The sequence below is a fragment of the Quercus lobata genome, chromosome 4 (genome assembly GCF_001633185.2).
Source record: "Quercus lobata isolate SW786 chromosome 4, ValleyOak3.0 Primary Assembly, whole genome shotgun sequence".
NCBI lineage: Eukaryota > Viridiplantae > Streptophyta > Magnoliopsida > Fagales > Fagaceae > Quercus > Quercus lobata.
Window position 1 is genome coordinate 15,497,255 of NC_044907.1, and position 21,167 is coordinate 15,518,421.

Sequence of the window (21,167 nt, forward strand, 5' to 3'; positions counted from 1 at the left end):
TCTAAACCACACCAAAAATGATTATGAATTCATATTTGGTATGCATGCAACTGCTTTCGCAAATAAGGATAATAATTTATTAGGAACAATATAGGGGAACCAACCATCATCATCCTCAACCAAGGCCCAAAGCAGGGGATGTACGTGATGGGTTAGAGTTTTCAAGTTGAACAAAAAGAAGCCTATCAAGTGTCAAGACATTGATAGTTTTTTCTATATCTTCTTTAAGTTTTAAATTCAAGAAATGCAAAGATGTTTTATTTATATACATTCTTCTCACTTCTGAACATAATTTGAGTATTTCTTGAATTGGAAATTGATCAAATTCTTCATTAAGATTAAATATTACAAATTTAAAAATATATTTAGTATTGCATTATTTAAAATTTAAAATAACGTTATAGTTTGTATATAGTTAAATTCCTAAAATAAAATCTAAATTAACTATGAAATAGACCATCTTTAATTATTTCAAGTAAATTAATTTCAAAAGATATTATTTGGAAAAAAATTCCTATCAACATAAAAGGACTTTCATTATAAGATCTATAAGAAACTATTCGGTGCTTAGCAATAAGCACCAACCTTAATGGTATGATCTTGAAGTACAAATCGCTTTTTCTTGTACATAATCATCAAATTATGGGTGACAAACATCTTTATAGTGCTAATAATTTGTAGTGACAAAGGAACTAGTAACTACCAAACTAGAAGCCTTGTTGGCTACTGGTGCTATCCAAGGCTCAAAGCTGTAAAATTCCTTTGTGAAAAATGAAGGCAAACAAAAGAAGGAAGACAACATTTTTAACGTGGTTCAGCCATAAAAGCCTACATCCACAGAGTCTCTATCATTTTTTAAAAGTAATGTTACAGCCACAAATTATTCCATGGATATTAAAAAAAAAAAAAACAAAACAAAACAAAACTATGACAAATACAAGATAAACTAATAAGTGAGTGTTAAAAGAAACAAAAGGAGGTGCTACAAATCTGATTATTCTGTTCCAACATTATACAAAATCAAAACCTCATTACGTCATGATGCCTTCCAATAGGGTCACTAGCCCTCTGTACCTGCATTCAAGGAGGACAATTATCCCTCTAAATCATTGACTTAAGGGATATCATTTCTATGTATAAGAAGTTTTGGTTTTTAAAATAGTAAAGGGGATTCATAGTAATGCAAAAAGGTTCAATTTTTGAATCCTAAACTCATTAAATGTTTTATGGAAATGGTTATCCTGGTACTTGAGAGATAGATAAGATTATAAACAACTAAATAATTCCCAGTAAATTAGTTAAACTTCTTACCCATTAAAATTCCATACTTAGAGTAATTCAAGCCTATGTCTACATCAAAGTCATCAAACGCATCTCTATAAAAAGTACTGAGTGTAAGTACAATACCAATAATCACTAATTGTAGAAATCACCAAATCGAAAATAGCTTAAATGTCATTTTCATTTATGTATTTTACAACAAACATATTGAGGGGGGACAGGACAAAAAAGAGCATATTTTGAATCATAGAAAACATATTAGATGAATCTTAATCATATGAATAGTACCATCATGTATTCAAATTTCACATAGCATCAATATTATCAATTTCGCTAGAACAAAAGAAAGTACCGTGACAAGCACATAGCATTGTGTTGGATATATGATCCCCCTCCCTCCATAAAGGTTTGGAGGGGGTGTTAAGAGCAACAAGTACTATGTCATGAACAATTTACCTGTAAATTGAAGTCTTTCTCGGCGTCTTCTTGTTCTGAGGAGCTTGTCTCTAATCAAATGCAACTGAGCTACAACATCACTAATGTTCATCCTTTCTCTTGGAGATTCCATAGAACAAGAAACTCCAATTCCAAATATCAAAATCAAGCACTCCAAAATTTTGGGACATCCTATTTGATTTTGAATGTGAGTGTCATTTGTCCTAGATTCCATATCTTCTCTTTCCAAAAGAATAATAGGATCCACAATGTTGATCACTTGTTCGGGCAAAGCTCCTCTAACGAAATCATGAAGGTTCAAGTCGTCTTTGAAAATGTTATCAGTGGGCCTTTTCCCTGTGAACATCTCCAATAATAATATACCATAACTATAGATATCACCAAAAGTTGACACCTCATTTCCCATACCATATTCTGCAATTGCACATAGCATTTAGAATATGATTGATCTAGTTTCATATTAAAATAATAATAATAATAATAGCACAACTTTGAAAGATATTTCTATCGGCATATAAAATGAAAAAAAATTATGACATGTAGAACTTTTTATAGGACATGCTCCATTGTCTAAAAGGATTCCTTAAGTTATTTTCATGCTTGAAATTTGCACACTAAAAAATATTATGAAAAGAAAAGTATTTAATGTTCAAAAATGGAAAAGATATTCACCTGGGGGAGCGAAACCAACTGTTCCTTTTAATCCGATAGAGCTTGATTGATTAGTGAAACACTTTTGGGTGGCCTCACGAAGGAACCTTGCTAAGCCAAAATCACCAACATGTCCAGTCATTTCATCATCAAGAAGAACATTGCTAGGCTTGAGGTCACAATGAACAATTGGTGAATGGCACTGATGATGAAGATATTTCAATGCATTTGCAACATTAATAGCAATATTCAGTCTTTGAAGAAAATTCAAATGTGTTTGTTCTTCAGGAACCTCATTTCTTCTTGAAACTGGATGCAACCACCCATCTAGGTTGCCGTTAGTCATGAACTCATATACCAATGCTTTGAAATCATGACCTTGATAGTCAACACCTGAACATGCTGTGAGTACCTTCACTAGATTCCGATGTCTGATATTTCTCAAAGCCTCACATTCAGCAATAAAACTTTTTGAAGCTCCATGCTGCAAAAGGTTGAGCACCTTGACAGCTACTTTACGTCTGTCATGATCAAGAATTCCTCTATATACAGATCCAAAGCTACCCACACCAATTAAATTAGTGGTGGAGAACGCATCTGTAGCTTTTAGGAGACTATGGTAAGATACATTCAAAAGTAAATTTCCTGAATTACTTAAAATACTTTCTCTTCTTTTTCTTTTTAAAGTGTGGAGAAGTAAAAATAACATTACCAAAGTTACTCCAAGAAGGCCAGATAATATAGAGATTATTAGCTTCAAGGAAGGAGTCAACTTCCTCTTCTTGGATTTATTGTATTTACATACAGGAAGATGAAACTTAGGCATGCCTCCACAAAGCTTACCGTTCCCCTTAATCATAGTTGCACTTGTGTTCTTCAAAACTCCATTTGTTGGTACCTCACCGTCAAAATCGTTATAAGACAAATTCAATAACTGCAAGAAGATAAAGCTCTCCAAAAATTTTGGAATATTTCCAGAGAAATTGTTTTTAGAAAGATCTAAAACTTCAAGACCCCTTAATGATTCCAAAGATGAAGGAATGACCCCTTGAAAGAAGTTGCTTCTCATTGCAAGAATTTCAAGTTTCACACAACTACCAATACTCGCAGGAATTTCACCAAACAACATGTTTTCAGAAATATCAAAGTGTTCTAGATTTTTTAAATTTGCTATTTCCATGGGAAGGACACCAGTAAATTTGTTGCCTGACAAGTCCATATCAAATGGTGAGAATGAGAGACTACTGACTAGAGATGACATGGTACCACTAAGATTGTTATAGGCAAGATCCAATACATTCACTTTTTGACAGTTGCCTAGGCATAACGGGATACTTCCTTGAAGATTATTATTGTTTAAAAACAAATTTATCAAAAGAGTTAAATTTCCAAGAGATGATGGAATGTTCCCGAAGAAATTGTTTGTAGATAAATCCAAATATTGTAACTTTTGTAGCTTTCCAATTTCAAAAGGAATATGACCTGATAATTTATTATACGTCGTATCTAGTAACTCCAAATTGGTCAGATTCCCTATTCCAATAGGAATGTTTCCAGATATTTCATTATCACCTAGACTCAATGTGGTGAGAGTAGTTGAGAAATTGACAATGCACTTGGGCAACTCTCCCCCAAAGTTATTGGAGAATATCTCTAAATCGGTTAGATATGTAGAATTTGTCAAAGAACAGAGAAAACTCAAGTCATTTTCCCCTTCATTTCCAAGCTCGTTATGAAATATGGTAAACATTGAAACTCTATATAACTTCTCCAAAGAAGGAACTCCTCCTCTTAGTTTATTTTCGGAAAATTGAAGTGACTTTAGGTTTGAGGCATTAGATATTGAAATAGGGATGGGTCCAGTAAATTGGTTGATGGAAATGCTTAAATATTCGATATTTGGTAGGGTGATACCTATATCCAACGGAAGATGCCCTTGGATTTGGTTGCTTCCTACATCAAGCTGTTTTAACGAAGACAAATTGAAGATTGAAGGAGGAATTGTTCTAGACAGCCTATTTGAAACGACAGAAAAAATTGTGAGTTTTGTCAATTGGACAAAAGAAGTAGGGATACTCCCACCCAAGTTATTATAAGCTGTAAAAAACACTTTTAAAGAGGATAAGTTGCCGAAAGAAGGTGGGATACTTCCTGTCAAATTATTCACTTCAAAAGAAACGGATTGGAGTTTTGACAAAGTGCCAAGAGTTGCAGGGATTTCCCCATCCAAAAGGTTGCGACCGAAACTAATGAATTTGAGGTTGGTGCAATGGGATAAATTTCTTGGAATTTTGCTGCTAAGTGTGTTATTAAACAAACGTAGGTCTTGCAATCTGCGTAAACAATCAATTTCTGAAGGAATTTTATCATGAAAGCGGTTGTTTGAGAGTGTTAGATTCTTCAAAAAACTTAAATTACCAACATGTGGTGATATGGAGCCTACCAGTTTCGAAGATTGCAGTTCCAACTTAATGACCCTTTGATGTCGACGACCACAGGTAACCCCTCGCCATTGACAAAAGTGGATGCTATCATTCCAAGAGCTCATAACCTGGAGAGGATCATCAGTGATCTTGGCTTTGAACTCAAGCAACGCCAACCGGTCTGTCTCATTACTCCCGCCAACAACAGAGGTAACTAACAAGCCACACCACCAGAGAAGGATAAAAGCATGCATGAAAAAAGAAGAGGACGGTGGAGATGAACTCCACTGGCAAAGCCCCATATGCAATATGATTGAGGAGGCAGTTGGTACAAGTGTGTATTGTGAGGGAAGGCTAATTTGGCTGTGTATAGAATCTGAAGAAGTGGCAAATTTATAAAGAGGGCTAGAGAGAAGAAATTTGGTGCGAGAATTTAGGGGATTATAGTCGGTCTGATCATCTTTAATTAATAAGACCGTTAACCCATGATCCACGTGGAATGCTATAGTTTTGCCCCCTTTATATTAAACCAAAGGTGTAATTATTTGGTGTATTTTAAGTTTTAACAATTAAGGATTTGGATGTGCAACGTCCGTACTGAGCTGAGCCCAAAATACACGTTTCCAGACCCTACAGTGTGTCCCACACGCTTATGTCTGATTAAGAGACATGGTCGCAGATTTGGCTTGAAGATTTTAGAGACAATTTAGCTATTCCATCAAGTGTGGGCTAGAACCCACATGTGCCACACACCAACATCTTTTTTTATTGTTACTATTTGATAGTTGCAACAAAAAAAAAAAAAAAAAAAAAAAAAAGGATTAATCGAACCATGGCTCTCATAAAGATGAGCAGACAATACTACTAAATTACAAGATTTTTAAAATATATTTGAATACTATTTATTATTAAAAATTAAAAATACTGTAGTAAAATAATTTTTTAAATGTGTGAATAGTACTGTAAGACCCAGTTTTAATTTTTTTTTTTTTAAATACTCGCAAGTTTCGTAAACAATACATAAGACCCACAAAAAACGCTGGACACGCAAAAACGTTGGATGTGGCCGCTGTCCAACCATACACTTAGTATCCGTTTGGATACGGATGAAAACTCACGCGTCTGCATTTTTACATTTTTTTTTTTTTTTGTTGACTAGCGTCTCTTGCATTGTTTATGGGACATGAACAGTGCATTAAAGCAAATATACAATGTTTGAAAAAGTAAACAGTAACCTAAAACTTATTATTTTTTTTTTTAACAATAAATTATTAATTTTCAACCAAATAAAAAGTATTCAAATACACCCTTAATATAATTATTTTTAAGCACCTAATCCTCTTCACTCTTCTCTCTTCTGCAACAAATGGCCGAATGGCCTTTTCTTTTATTTCTTCACATTTTTCTTCTTTTCTTCCTTCCACACTCTTCACATCGAGTCACAATAAATGCAAGCACACAGGCTTTCACTTTTGTACAGCCAACTTCTTTTTCTTCAGCCAATTTTCTTCTTCCTTCAGTGTGTCCCACACGCTTGAGTCTGATTAAGAGACATGGTTGCAGATGGTTGGCTTGAAGACTGTAGAGACAAGCTTATTAATTGAGCTATTCCATCAAGTGTGGCTGGACGTGTGCCACACACCCAACATCTTTTTTATTGTTAAAAATTTGATAGTTGCAACAACCAAAAAAAAAAAAAAAAAAAAATTATTCCATCCATAACTCTGATGAACAGACAATACTATTAAATTATAAGACTCTTAAGAGCAGTTTGGATATTGTTTATTACTAAAAAATAAAAACTAAAAATACTATAGCAAAATAATTTTTAAATGTGTAAATAATACCATGAGATCCAGTTTAAAATTTGTTTTTTGAACAAAAAACTTGTGGGTTCCGTAAACAGTGTATAGAACCCACAAAAAATGCTAGATGCTCAAAAACGCTGGACATGGCCGCTATCCAAACATACACTTAGTCTAGTTATTTTTAAGTAAGATTTTTCCATTTTTAATTTTAAAAATTTTCTTTTTGTGTAAGAAATGTAATAGGTGCTATCAAAAAACTTCTATAATTTCTTTTTGTGTAAGAAATTGTAACTGGGGCTATCAAAAAACTTCTATAAGCGATAAATGCATTTGGAAAATAATTAGACTACTCATTTTATATAACTTTAGATCTTTTAATCAAAGTATATTCGTCTATTTCTAAAAGCTCTTTATAACTTGTAGTTTTGATAATAAATCTATACCACAAAAAATTTCATCTAAACGTTTATTTTTTTACTAGTAACAAATTTCTTATTAAGAGATCCTTTTTTAGATTCAATTAATTCTTCTATTCTCTGCTTTTTTTTTAAAGTATGTATATTCATATTTTTTAATATACCTGTATCGGTTAAAAATATGTAGAAATAAAATAAACAAGATCTACAATAAAAATTCTAATCCAACTAGGATAAAATAAATTGTAAAGTGGAGTATAATAAAACCTAATTTTTTTTTTTTGGCAAATTACAATTTACCCGCCTATAATTTGGCCGAAATTAAAGTTGTTTACCTGTAATTTGAAATTTGACACTTTACCTACATAAGATTTGACCAAAATTTAAGTTGTCTACCTGTGGTTTGAAATCCCATGATGCAAATCTTCCGTCGGTTTCTTTTTTATTTTATTTGATCTTGTATTTTTATGTTTTTTTTTTTTTTTGTTTTTTTTTTTAGATGAGAGAGATATAAAAGTGGAGCAAAATCAACTATTTAGCCATGTTTTTAACAAAGGTAGGTTACGAAACTCTACCTAAATATATGTGAGTAAAGCTTTCTCCTATAGACTTGAACTCTGGCCCTTATTCCCACTACTCACAAGCACTTATACTTGTGAAGTGACCATCGCGCTAAGAGTATACTGTTATAAAACATAATTTATCAAATGCACTATATATGAGAGTTTTACTTATTGATGGAAATGCACTAGTATTTGTTTCAAACTGAATGGGTAATTCCATCAAATGAAAATATATAGGACAAAGTTTAGTTACAAAATTAATTATAGCCTAAGGGTACAACCTTACTCAATATCTTTTTATTGGAGATGAATTTTGATAAATCCACCATTGGATTAAATTTTCTTCTTATATTTTCCATTCTTGCAAAATTTCTGAAAAATTAAAAATCAATAATTATGTCATCAATAAAATGTTTAAATTGTAAGTTTTTGTATTTTAAATTTATGCGTAAAATATAATATTGTAGATTATATAGTAAATAATATTTTATTAGTACAAAATTTGACATGTGTATTGAAAACGTAAAGAACATGCAATTCAATAGTTAACTTTTTGAAATATGTAGTAATGTTAATGATGTTAAATAAGGTTGTAGTCTTAGACTATAACCAACTTTGTAGCTAAAATTTGTCCAATAATATATTGTCAATTTAGTTAAATCTGTCATAATGTCGCTAAATTAAAATGATGAACGGATGAATTAAGTCTATCATGAAATGGGTCTAGTTCCTCATTTGCAATTGATAATATATAAATATATATATATATATATATATATATATGTATGTATGTATGTATGTATGTATGTATAAAATAAATGAAAGAAGAAAGGAAAAGAAAAGTAACATGACATGTAGGTCCATGAGGCATCTTTGTCATCTAATCAATGGGTTAGGTGAATAGGTGTGAATAGAAAACCAGTGGTTTGTTTATGGTCTTAGTCCATAATTAATCTTCAGGACACATAATGATCGTACAGGTGTATTGTTAATTGAAGTTTCAATATACATTGATTTACATATATAATTACTTTAGTTAGTTACTAGCCTCGTGCTCAGAGGCTCTTCTATTTTTTTTTGGTCAAAGGTTAACAATTTGCATCTATTATAATTTGAAAATATATTTTTTTACAAAAAAATAAAAATGATAAATTTTAGAAATAAGCAACTGTAATTTCTTTCTTAGACGTGTGTTTGAAAGTGGTATAGTGATATATAGAGAAAAGTTTGGGTAGGAAAAATAAGATGAACGTAATGGGAAAGAAGACTGAATTTTAGAAGTTCTCTTATTTTTTTTTATTTTTTAAAATTGGGGGCTGTTTTACTTTTATTGGACGAAAAATGAATAAAAAATGCTAAATTTTTGGGAATAAAAATATGAACCTAAAGAAAAAAAAAAATCTAAATTTTAGGAGTCTCCTTTGTAATTCAAAATGAAATTTGTTATTTGACATTTTTGACTATATTTCTAAGAGACCTTTCATTGATGAAGGTATTTTTGAACCACATAAAAATTCAGTTGAAATGGTGAAATTTTCTTGTAGTTATAGATTATACAAGGATTAGTGACTCATAATTCTACAAGACGTGCATGACGATTAATGGGTCTCCAGTCTCTACATGACCACATTCATTTGTTTTTCTAAATTTCCATTGCCAACTATATTCCAATCCACCATGTTCCTATGAAGAAATTTTTAACATAGCAGGGAAAAAAAAATTAATGCTTCAATTGATTATTATCAGCAAGGACATTTTTTTTTTATTAATAAATTCATAATCTTCACCCAAAAGACCAAAACCCACGTTATTGTTTAAGAATATTGGTGTTGATAAGGTTTTAATTTTCAGTTGTGGAATGCTGTTTGATGGATGTACAAAATGAGAGAGAAACAATTAAAAAATTTAATAAAATAAAAAATTATATTATTATGTGAATGTTTTTGAAAAATGGCCTAAAAAGAAATAAGTTTTATATTAAAATAAACAAAATTTTTGCATGAGATATATTTATTGAGTAATGCTACAGTTACAAACTATTTTACAATATTTCTAAAAAATGTTAATGTGACCAACTTCTTATTGCTTTTCATCTAGACCTACTATTAATATCACTTTTTCCTTTACCAATAATTACTTACTACATTAGCAATTTGTAAAATTTTTTGTAAAAAAAATTATATCTCTAACATTATTCATATTTATTTGATTTTTATGTCTAAGATAGATAATGAGTGAATTAAAAGATTGCTAGACTTTGTAACCAAGGTCCACACTCCACATGCAAGTGACCCTCGTCACTATCATGAACCACCCAGTACAATTACTTGGAAAAGCATAATGACTAAGTATGAGACCCATGTATCATTGATACGTGGGTCCTACTTCAAAATTAAATTATTCTTATGGTGCACAAAAAACGATACGTGGGTCCTACTTCAAAATTAAATCATTCGTATGGTGCACAATAGTTTTTTGTCAATAAGAGATTTTAGCTTTTAAAAGAAATTGTAGTTAACCTATTAGCTATGTGAAAGCGTTAAAATTCAATCACTAATTGACACATAAAGATACTTGATTTAGGTGTGGGAAAAGATGTATTGTTAGTGTTAACTAGAGTTAGGAATAGAAATTTTTTTCAAAATACTAAAGAGAAAAGAGGGAAGAGAAGATAAGACAAAAGAAATGAATAATAGCAAAAAAATGAGAAAGAAAAGAAAAAAAAAACAATTGTCTTGTGTACGTTTGGAAATAGGGAGAGGAGGAGAAAAGAAAAGAGAATAATGTATTTCTTTTTCCTTTGTTTGGATTGCAATGAGAAAGAAAATGAAAAGAAAATATATGTTTCTTTTTACTTTTATACCCATATAAATGTTTTTTTTTTTTTTTTGATGGATATGCCCATATAAATGTAAAAAATACATAAAAGTTATGGGAAAATATGTAACTTCATGTCATATTATGTTATATATGTGGGTTTTATTATTTAAAAACCATTCTCACCCTTCAATTCCACCCAATTTGGGCAGATTGCAAAGAACAAAGTACTTTTCAAACTTTTCAAACTTCTCATATATTTTTTGGTGTGAATTTTGAAAATCTAACCGTTTAATTTCATGTTCTTGTGTTCTTAACATATATATCAAATTTCGTTCAAATTGGATATTATTTACTATTCGATCATTAAACTTATTTTTTTATACATAATTTTAGATCATAAAAATTTGAAATTTTAATATTTGTTTGATGAAATAGCAATTGATCTTTTATTTTCTTGAAATTTTACTTGCATGAAGAATATAATAAGAACATGCAATCTAACAGTTAGATTTTCAAAATTCACACTCAATATAGAGAAATATGTGGAGTTTATAGAATTTCTTTCTAAATTAGTTTGGAGAGAAACTTTGTTCGATTGCAAATAAGAGATTTGAATTCTGAATATTTTTATTGAAAATAACAAAAAATTCTATATAAGAGGTGAATTTTATTTTCATAGCATAGTGACTCAAAACTACGTGATGTTCAAGAAATAAGAAAACTTATGTGTGAATTTTTTTTTTTTTTTTTTTTTTTTAAGATATTGCAGAGTCTAAAGTCTAAAGTTGATACTTCAGGACCGCAAGTCAAGTTTGCCAAGATTTTTCCTTCTCAAAAAAAGTTTGCCAAGATTTTCCAAAAGCATCTTTTGATTTTGTCTTTTTATTTCATTGGCTGGGTTATTGGGTAAGTTTTTGCAAAGATTTTCCAAAAACCTAACAACCATTATGTTTGTAATTTAGTGAATGTGCTTTTGCTTTTTGATCAAGTAATTAATCTCGAATCTCCACTTGGAAGGGGAGATTTCAAAGTATAGTTACTTAAAAGACTCTGCAAAGTCTAAAGTTGATAGTGCAAGACCACAAGTCAAGTATGCCAAGATTTTCCAAAGGTAACTTTTGATTCTGCCTTTTTATTTCATTGGTTAGGTAAGTTTTGCAAAGATTTTCCAAAAACCTAACAACCATTATATTAGTATTTTAGTAAATGTGCTTTTGCCTTTTGATTGTGCCTTTTCATCATACTTTGCAATTTTATGTGAAATAATTTAGGAAAAATACCCATACACCACCTAAACTTTGAACTAGTGGCCGGCCAAGACACCCCCTAAATTTTTTTATTGGTCAATATACTCCCTAATCTATATACACTTGCCAAATCATTACTCTAGTTAGTTTCACGTTAAAACACTAACGGAATATGAGCATGTGAGAAGCACATGACCTTTAAAAACTAACTAAATCACTATTTACACGATAAAAAGAAGAGAGAAAAGAAACTGACTGGCAGAGAAGAGAGAGAAAGGCGGTAAATATTGAGCGGGCTAGCTGATTGTACCATGGTTGTGTTCAGGGGAAATTATTTTTGCTAGTCGCTTTTTGAATGATTGGTCGAAGTTGAAACCCAAGAGTGAATCTTTTTTTTTTCTTTTTAATTTTCTATTTTTGGGACGAACCCATGTTTGAAAGATCTTTTTTTTTTTTATTGAACTCTATCTAATCAAGCATTCCCATCCATCCGGGGAGCTAAAAATGCAAAATAGCTCTCATTGTTTACAAAAATGCACAAAACACATTCCACATTTCATATTTCACATTTGGGAATGGAAAAATTTTACATCCTGCTACAGTTTGATCTACGCAAGATGTGTGGGTTAAGATCGGGTTGAGATCATGGCTTTTTTTTTTTTTTTGGCACTCATATTAGCATAGAAAACTAGCATCCTGTACAAAGATATACAGAATAAAAAAGAAGAAGATAAACAACTAAGTTGTACAATAGCTTTTTCAGAAACTTTTGGGGAATGTGGTCAGTTTGATAATTTTTATTAATCAAACCGTGTAATAGATGCCTAGACAGTGACCCATGATCCACATGGAATGCTGTAGTTTTTCCTGAATTCTCACATGCCACACTACTAATTATCCCCTTAAAAATAAAGATTTGGAAAAGTGTGGTGTCCGTACTCGGTAAATTAATTTATATTGAAACTTCAATTGACCATACACCTCTATGATTATTATGTATCCTGAAGATTAATTATGGATTAATACCATAAATAAACCAATGGTTTTTTATTTAAATAAAGTTTTATTTCATGTTGTAAAATTGTAAATTGGGCATGTCTTAAGTTTATTGAAATAGTTGGAGCACTTGCATTGGTCCAAGCAAAATGATCGAAGATGTAGAATTTTGGCTAATCAATCTTAAAAATTATTCACATCAATCTATTTAAAGTTATGCATATATAGTCCATTATTATTCTTCTTTTTCTTTTCTTTTCTTTTTTCTTTTTTTCGAGAACAAAGGAAAAAATAGATAGTAATTGTGATGTACGAGTTAAGAGAGAAACAATAAAAAAAATTTAAAAATTAATATTTTAATAAAATAAAAAATGTAATAGATATTATTATGTGAATTTTTTTTTTTTTTTTTTTTTTATAAAAAAAGTGGTCTAAAAAAAAATTATACTAAAAATAAACCGAAATTTTTAGGTGGAATATATTTATTTGACTTTTATGGCCAAGATAGATAATGACTGAATTAAAAGATTGCTGGACTTCACACTTTGTACCCATCGTCACTGTCAAGTATGTGACCCATGTCTCACTATGAAACATTAATCTAGTGCATAAAAAACTTTTCTGTCACAGGTGATTTTAGTTTTAGCTTTTTTTAGTCACAGCTTTCCTTTCTGACGTTTTAATTTGATGAGCAATGCAGACACCAATTTTGACATAATTTGTGCTACAATTTGCCATAATTTTATGCCACAGCTCGTCATATGACGAATTGTGATTGGTAAGGGTGTGTGAGTAGGCCATGTGAGGACATATTTTTACCAATCATAACTCATCATATGACGAGTTATGGCACAAAGTTGTACTAAAATTAGTATCCTTAGCATTACTCCATGCTTGAGGTGCAAGTCACACATGGCCACATTCATTATTCAATCCAACGTACTCCTATGAAGAAATATCTAACATAGCAGGGGAAAAAAAATCAGTGCTCTAATTGATTATTATTATTATTATTATTATTATTATTATTATTATTATTATTATTACCAGCGACAATTTTTTTTTCAAGATTAACTAATTCATAGTGCTCATCCAAAACCCACATCATCTATATACTATATAATAAAAAATGAGCTTAGAAGCTATGGTTGCGTCAAGTGGCTACACTAAATTGCAAAAAAGCTTATTAAATTTCTTTTTAAAAAATTAAATTTAGTTAATTGATGGCATACAACTACTATATCTAAGAGAGATCAAATCAGTTTGAATAGAAAAAACTAAAATAGTTCATCTATATCTTTTCTAATTTAATGTCTCATGGACTCTTTTTTTCTTTTTTTTTTAAACTATTTTTTTCCTTCACTTTTTTATTCTTTGGATAAACTCCAAAATACAGTTATATATGATTAATGTTAATATAGATATAAAATTCTAAATACATGAGGCCTACGTTAATTGATATACTAAAATTGTTCATCCATATATTTTCTAATTTAACATCTCAAAACATCTCATGGACTCATTTTTTAAAAACTATTTATTTTTTCCTTCACTTTTTTATTCTTTGGATAAACTCTAAAATTTAATATAGTGTTATGATTAACGTTAATATAGATATAGAGTTCTAAATACATGAGTCCTTTTAATCTAAAATATTTCAAATTAGGTGTCTGAAATGCAATTTTTTATTTATTTTTTATTTATCTACAAAAGAGTTCTAATTAATTGATATACATCCTTTTTATCTAACTTTTCAGATTAGGTGCCTGATCATTTTTTTTTTTTATCTAAAATTTTATGTTAGACATTAGTATAGAATATTTTGCTATTTCCTCTCATTGCACGGCACAATTTTTTGTTCATATCAACTTCTTCAATGTAGAGATGTTTTGTTCATATCAACTTCTTCAACGTGAAGTATAAATATATGTGATAAAATTATGATCTTTTACTACCTACCGTACAACTTTTTACTCTATTCTTCTCCTACCTACATAACCTTGCAGAGGTATGTATTTTTATTTTTCATCAAATTGAATAGATTTTGTAGATTTTGTGTATTTTTTTTTCTTTTGTTAACCTTATTTCCTTAAGTTTTATCCAATTTATATGTTTATGGTTTGAGAATCAATCATTAAATATGGTTAGAGGTGACTTTATATTATTTTGTATATTATTGTAAAAAAATTGTTATGAACTTGCATGTAAGAATTTTCTTTTTATAATTCTTCTCTCATGATCTCCCTTATTTTTATTGATATTAAAGTTTTTAGTTAACTACAAAGATAAAGTGGGTTCCAATTTTGTATATCATATATAAATTACATGTTTATGACATAGGTTCCAATGTTACTAGGTTGTTTCCACCCCTTAATATTTTTTTTTTTTTTTGAGAAGGTTTTTAACTTTAATTTGATGGTAAATTGTTGATAACAATTTATTTATTTTGTGTATATTACCCTCAATTTTGATTTAGTGGACAATCTTATTTTTGGGTTATTCATGACTCTTAAGTTAAAAGAATCCACTCAATGATATTTTCGTAGAAGAAAACACAATAAAAAAACAACTCATCTTTTAAGAGTCGGTATACAGTGACGAACATGCACAAACTGATTTGATTTATTTATTTATTGATACTCATGTTAGCATAGGAAAACTAGCATCCTGTACAAAGATATACAGATTAAAAAAGAGGAAGATAAACGACTAAGTTGTACAGTTGATTGAGTTCATACGACATGTCAGTTAACAACTATCTTATAAGTGTTCGAATTATACTACAAGTCGTTGGTTCCGGGTTTTAGTTAATGTGTTGTCGTTTTGCACGAAGTCAGTTACTTAATTAGCCACGTGTACGTATTAGATTGGTTCATGTCTCATCCTAGGAATGGCAAAGTAACTTTTTCGGAAACTTTTGCAGGTTACGGTCCCAGTCCAAGATTGCAAGAAACTTTTGGGGATTATGGTCGGTCTGATAATCTTTATTAATCAAACCGTGTAATAGACGCCTAGACGGTGACCCATTATCCATATGGAATGTTGTAGTTTTTCCTGAATTCTCACATGCCACACTACTAATTGTCCCCTTAACAATTAAAGATTTGGAAAAGTGTAATGTCCGTACTCGGTAAATTAATTTATATTGAAACTTCAATTCACCATACACCTCTATGATCATTATGTGTCCTGAAGATTAATTATGGGTTAATATCATAAATAAATCAATGGTTTCTTATTCACACCTATTCACCTAATTCATTTAACTCAGTTAGTAAAATCTTTATTAGTTGAAGAAGAGTGATATGAGTTTCAATTCCGGCTTACACAAAAAATTGATAGATGTCTTGGTTTGATATTAAAAAACTATCATCAAAGAGCAATCGTCATAAATTGAAATTCTCAACAAAAAAAAAAAAAAAAAAAAAAAATCCATTGATTAGATAATAAAGATGCTTCATGGACCTATATGTCATGTTACTTTTCCCCTATGGGGTGGGAATCTTATGACATATACTTTTCCCCTATGTAATCCTTTATGTCCATTTATATCCTTTATGTCCATTTATTACATGCATTACTTTTCCCCTAGTCCTCATTGACTACGAGGACTTGAGCGATTATAGAGACATCCTTTTTTATTTTTTTTAGCGATTATAGGGACATTTGATAAGAAAGAAAAGGGAGGAACCTACTCCTATCAACCTCATTCAATATTTTCCAAAGCTTGTAAAATACTACGTTCACACTCAGTTTATTTATTTATATATATTTTTATTATGAAGTTCACACTCAGCTTTATAATTTATAATTTATAATTTATTGAGGTGGTAGATTGTAAATGAAAAAAGAAAAAAGAAAAAATAGTGGTGAATGCATGCAATAAATGGACATAAAGTATCTATCACTTATACTATAGATCATCTCATCAGACCTTTATATGTTTATATTGTACTTACAACGCAAATTGTATTATAGACACGCTAAAAGAGGCAAATGTAAGTTTACCTTGCAAATACAATGTAAACATAATTTTTTTTTTTTTTTATTTCATCATGTTGTAAAATTGTAAATTAGGTGTGTCTTAAATTTATTGCAATAGTTGGAGTACTTGCATTGGTCCAAATAAAATGACCTAAATGCAAAATTTTGGCCAACCAATCATAAAAATCATTCACATCTTTAAAGTTATGCATATATAGTCCATTTTTTTTCTTTTTTTCTTTTTTTTTTTTTCGAGAACAAAAGAAAAAATAGATGGTAATTGTGATGTATGAGATGAGAGAGAAACAATGAAAAAAAAATTAAAAAATTAATATTTTAATAAAATAAAAAATATTATTTTGTGAATGTTTTTAAAAGTGGTATAAAAAGAAATAAAATTTTCTACTAAAATAAACTGAAACTTTTGCATGGAATATATTTATTTGATTTTTTTGACTGAATTAAAAGATTTCTAGACTTCGTAGTCAAGGTCCACACTCCAATTATTCAACAAAAAAAGAAGGATCCACACTCCAAATACAGCTGGCCCTCGTCACTGTCAAGCACAGCCCAACACAATTATTACCTCTTAAAAGTTCTTCCTCTAACTTTCAATTTTTGTCAATGCATGATTTCGTTAGAGTTCAGTTAGTAATTGCCGTTAAGGGTACTGAAACGACGCCGTTTTTCCCTTTTTTTAAAAAAAAAAAAAAATTGGAATTAAAAGAAAATAAGAAAAATCTGTATAAAAAAAAAAGTCGTTCCCCTTACCTAAAATTAAAAACAAAGAAACATTGAGACACCCAAATGGGCCAAATCCCTAACGTGAGAATTTGGGGAAAAGGAAGAACTAGTCAGCGGTTTGAGAGAGAGAGACCAAGTCCGTTTAAGAGAGAGGTTGAGTTGAATTAAGAGAGAGTGACTAAATCGGTTTGAGAAAGGGACCGAGTATGAGAGAGAGACTGAGTTGCAGGAATTCAATCATTGTTCTTATCAACTTCTAACTAAATATTTGTTTTGTTTTCATAGTTGAAAGATCAGGTATTAAAACTTACATTTATAGGAGCATCAATATCCAAGATGTTCCTAAGGAAGCAACGCAGGAGGTGGCTTTGGAAAACCGACGACCTTCTTGTTCACCTCCGTGTCCGTCACGTGTATGCTCCACAGTATCTCGGTCTCAATCTCTCTATCTCTGCAAATAGGTCTATCTCGGTCTCAATCTCTCTATCTCCATTTCGGTTTCTCTCCCAAACTCGATCTCTTTCTCAACTCAGTCTCTCTCTCTCTCTCTCTCTCTCACAAACTGACCCATTATCCCCAAACATTTAAGGGTCGTCGTTCCCCTAAAATGTTTTTTTATTTTTTCTTATTTTAAATTTTTGTTATTTTCTTTTAATTTTGAAATTAAAAAAAAAAAAAAAGGACAAAACAGCGCCGTTTCAGTACCTTTAACGATTGCCCTAACCCAGCTCTAATAGAAACTTACATTGACAAAATTGAAAGTTAGAGGATTGAAATGACAAAACTGAAAGTTAGAGGACTGAAATGAAAAAAAACTGAAAGTTAGAGGGTCAATTTTGGATTTTTGCCAAATATCTAACATAGCAGGAAAAAACAAATCAGTGCTCCAATTCATTAGTATTATTATTATTATTAGGGACATTTTTTTTTCAAGATTAACAAATTCATAGTGTTCATCGAAAACTGTCGTCATAGTTAAAGAACGATAAAATTATTAGTTTTTTATTAAAATATTTGATAATATAGAAAATCGTCAGTTGAACTCCTCATTAAGATAGATGGACGATGTCAAGTCAATGGCTATAGAATCCTGTAAAAATGGATAAGTAAGCTTGGAATACACCAATGTGGTGTGTCCCAAGGAGCCTCCAACGAGTTAGTAAGATCAAAGCTCGATTGTACAAAGAAATTGCTTAATTGGCTAGAGTTGTTGTGCATATGTTGCGTACCTTTTTTATGATTCTTTGTGCCTTTTTATAGGTCTTTGTCCCTCAAGATGGGTGTAAATGCCTCTCTTTATGATTATGGATCCATTGGTAATGAATGCAGGGGTGTTATAGATTTCAATGGTCTTTTGCTCGTTGGTCCATCGGTTACGTTTTTGCCAATCTGGTGTGTTTACTTATGTTATTTATAAAGAACTCATTTAATGTCGATTGTATTCGTCCATTACATGGACGATGCTAGTTTTTATCTTCTTCTGCTATACAATGGACGAGGGTGATTTTTCTCCTCTTTAGTTGCCACTCTATTCCTACCGTCGTATTTACAAACACAATTGGAATATTTGGTCTCGTCGTGACATATGTCGGTCTATGATTACTTGGATGTGTTGGAGTCATTTCTTCGGTTTCCCTAGACATGGCAAAACAAGCCAAAATTTGCTAACCTAGCCCAAATTTGCCCATTTTATCTTGAGTTAAAAATGGGCTAACCTACGGCTCGCCCGTTTTTTGCAGGCCAACTTGACCCGATCTGACTAACCCGCTGACTCTTTTTTATTTTTTTATTTTTTTAAAAAATATTTAGACTACATACCAAGGTGCTAGGTGTACAAACATAAATGCATAAAGCACTGCACAGACACTATTTAGCCATTTAGTAGTCACCAATGGCAGTGGCCATTCCCCCATTTATTAAAAAAAATTAATTAAAAGAAAATAAATACAAAGGAAAAAGCATCTACACTACTAAATGTCTAACACAAAGTTAAATACTAAGTAGTAGATGAAAAAAATACAAAAGACAAAAGCAATTACAACTACACATCTACAATACTAAACGTCTAACACTAAGTTAAATACTAAGTAGTAGAGGAAAAAAATACAAAATGAAAAATCATTTACAACTACCCGTCTACATTGCTAAATGTCTAACACTAAATTAAATACTAAGTAGTAGAGTTAAATACTAGGACTAAGTAACAAACATTAAGTCTAACTAGCACAATACTAAACTAAAGTAAAAGAGAAAGTCCAAAAGTCCATATCATTAGTGAACTTTGAATTAGAAGTGTGTAAACTTAATATATACCTTTTTTGCTCATTAAAATCTATCTCTATCTCAAGTTGTAAATTTGTAATTATAAGCATTATGCCTGTGAGTTATTAACATAGAAGATTTTGTTATTATGAGTGTAAAGAATTTTAGTTAGGCACAAAACAATCAGAATTTGAAAGATACGGAAAGTTTTATGTTTATTGGTTTGTTTATTTTTTTCCCTTTACATGTATACTAATAACACAAATAGTCTAATAATAGTAGGTGCCCACTTAACCTTAAAAAAAAAAGTGTATTATGTAAAATTTGTTTCTTTGATTGATTTGATTTATTCTCTCTAAAAATTTGATATTTATTTTTTTTAAGTTTTTTTTTTTTAATTTTTTTAAATGTGACAGTACAGGTCGGCCCAAACCCACCTGACCCGCCCACAACCCGATTGGCCTGACCTATTTTCAACCAGTTTAAAATGGCCCGTAACCCGGCAAGTTTAGCCCGCAACTCGATTAACCTGACTCGACCCTACTATTTGCCATGTTTCCCGCCCATTATTTTTTGGGGTTTTTATTTATTTCCTCCAGGTGTTTCTTCTTGGTTTTCCTCTGCTTTGTGTCTTAGTTCCTGGTAAGTCTTCTTAGCTCTTTCTTTGTTTCTTGCCTGTATCATTGTGTGTGAATGATGATAGTTCGTATCATGCATTAACAATACATTTTTTAATGATTTATCATGTATGAACGATGATAGTTTGTATCGTGTATCAACGATGCTTTTTTAACGATTCATCGTGTATGAATGATGATAGTTTGTATTTTTTAATGATTTGTCATGTATGGACGATGATAGTTTGTATCGTGTATCAACGATACTTTTAATGATTCATCGTGTATGAATGATGATAGTTTGTATCGTGTATCAACGATACTTTTTAATATTCATTATGTATGAATGATGATAGTTTGTCTCGTGTATCAATGATATTTTTTAATGATTCATCGCGTATGAAGGATGATAGTTTGTATCGTGTATCAACGATACTTTTTTAATGATTCACCGTGTATGAACAATGATAGTTTGTATCTTTTAAGTTATGGTTTTTCACATAATATTTATATTGGCTTTAGTCCATAACAAAAAATGTTGTAATTACATTAATTTGTTTCCTTGTGTTTTGTAGGATTTAATTGTAATGGGTTTAGTATTAAGTTGGTGAAGATTTGATCAAGACAATTGAAGGTCAAATGAGGAACACATGCCGGAAGCTGAAAAGTCAATGTATCTAGCGACTTATCTCATGATTAGACCAACTTGCAAGATGACCTACGAGATGCACTAATAGCTGGGAATTTAAGTGTGAATCTTATGCCTTTCACCCGTACTATATATATCATCATTACCCACAAAATTGTAAGAAGGCTATTCAAAAGAAAACCCTAGAAAGGTTTCTACAACACCCACCTTGTTAGAGAGAGCTACTCATTCTCAAGAGAGAAATTCTTAT

General features: G+C 30.6%; 1 protein-coding gene across 1 annotated transcript; it reads right to left on the reverse strand.

Annotated features, from left to right (window-relative positions):
* Positions 1-766: 766 nt before the first annotated feature.
* LOC115984135 (probable LRR receptor-like serine/threonine-protein kinase At3g47570) lies at positions 767-5,106 on the reverse strand. Its single transcript, XM_031107056.1, has 3 exons — positions 2,410-5,106; positions 1,738-2,151; positions 767-1,074 (listed from the first exon to the last, which is right to left on the reverse strand). Exons 1-3 carry the CDS (start codon positions 5,063-5,065, stop codon positions 1,061-1,063), a joined length of 3,084 nt encoding a protein of 1,027 aa, XP_030962916.1. The 5' UTR covers positions 5,066-5,106; the 3' UTR covers positions 767-1,060.
* Positions 5,107-21,167: the final 16,061 nt, after the last annotated feature.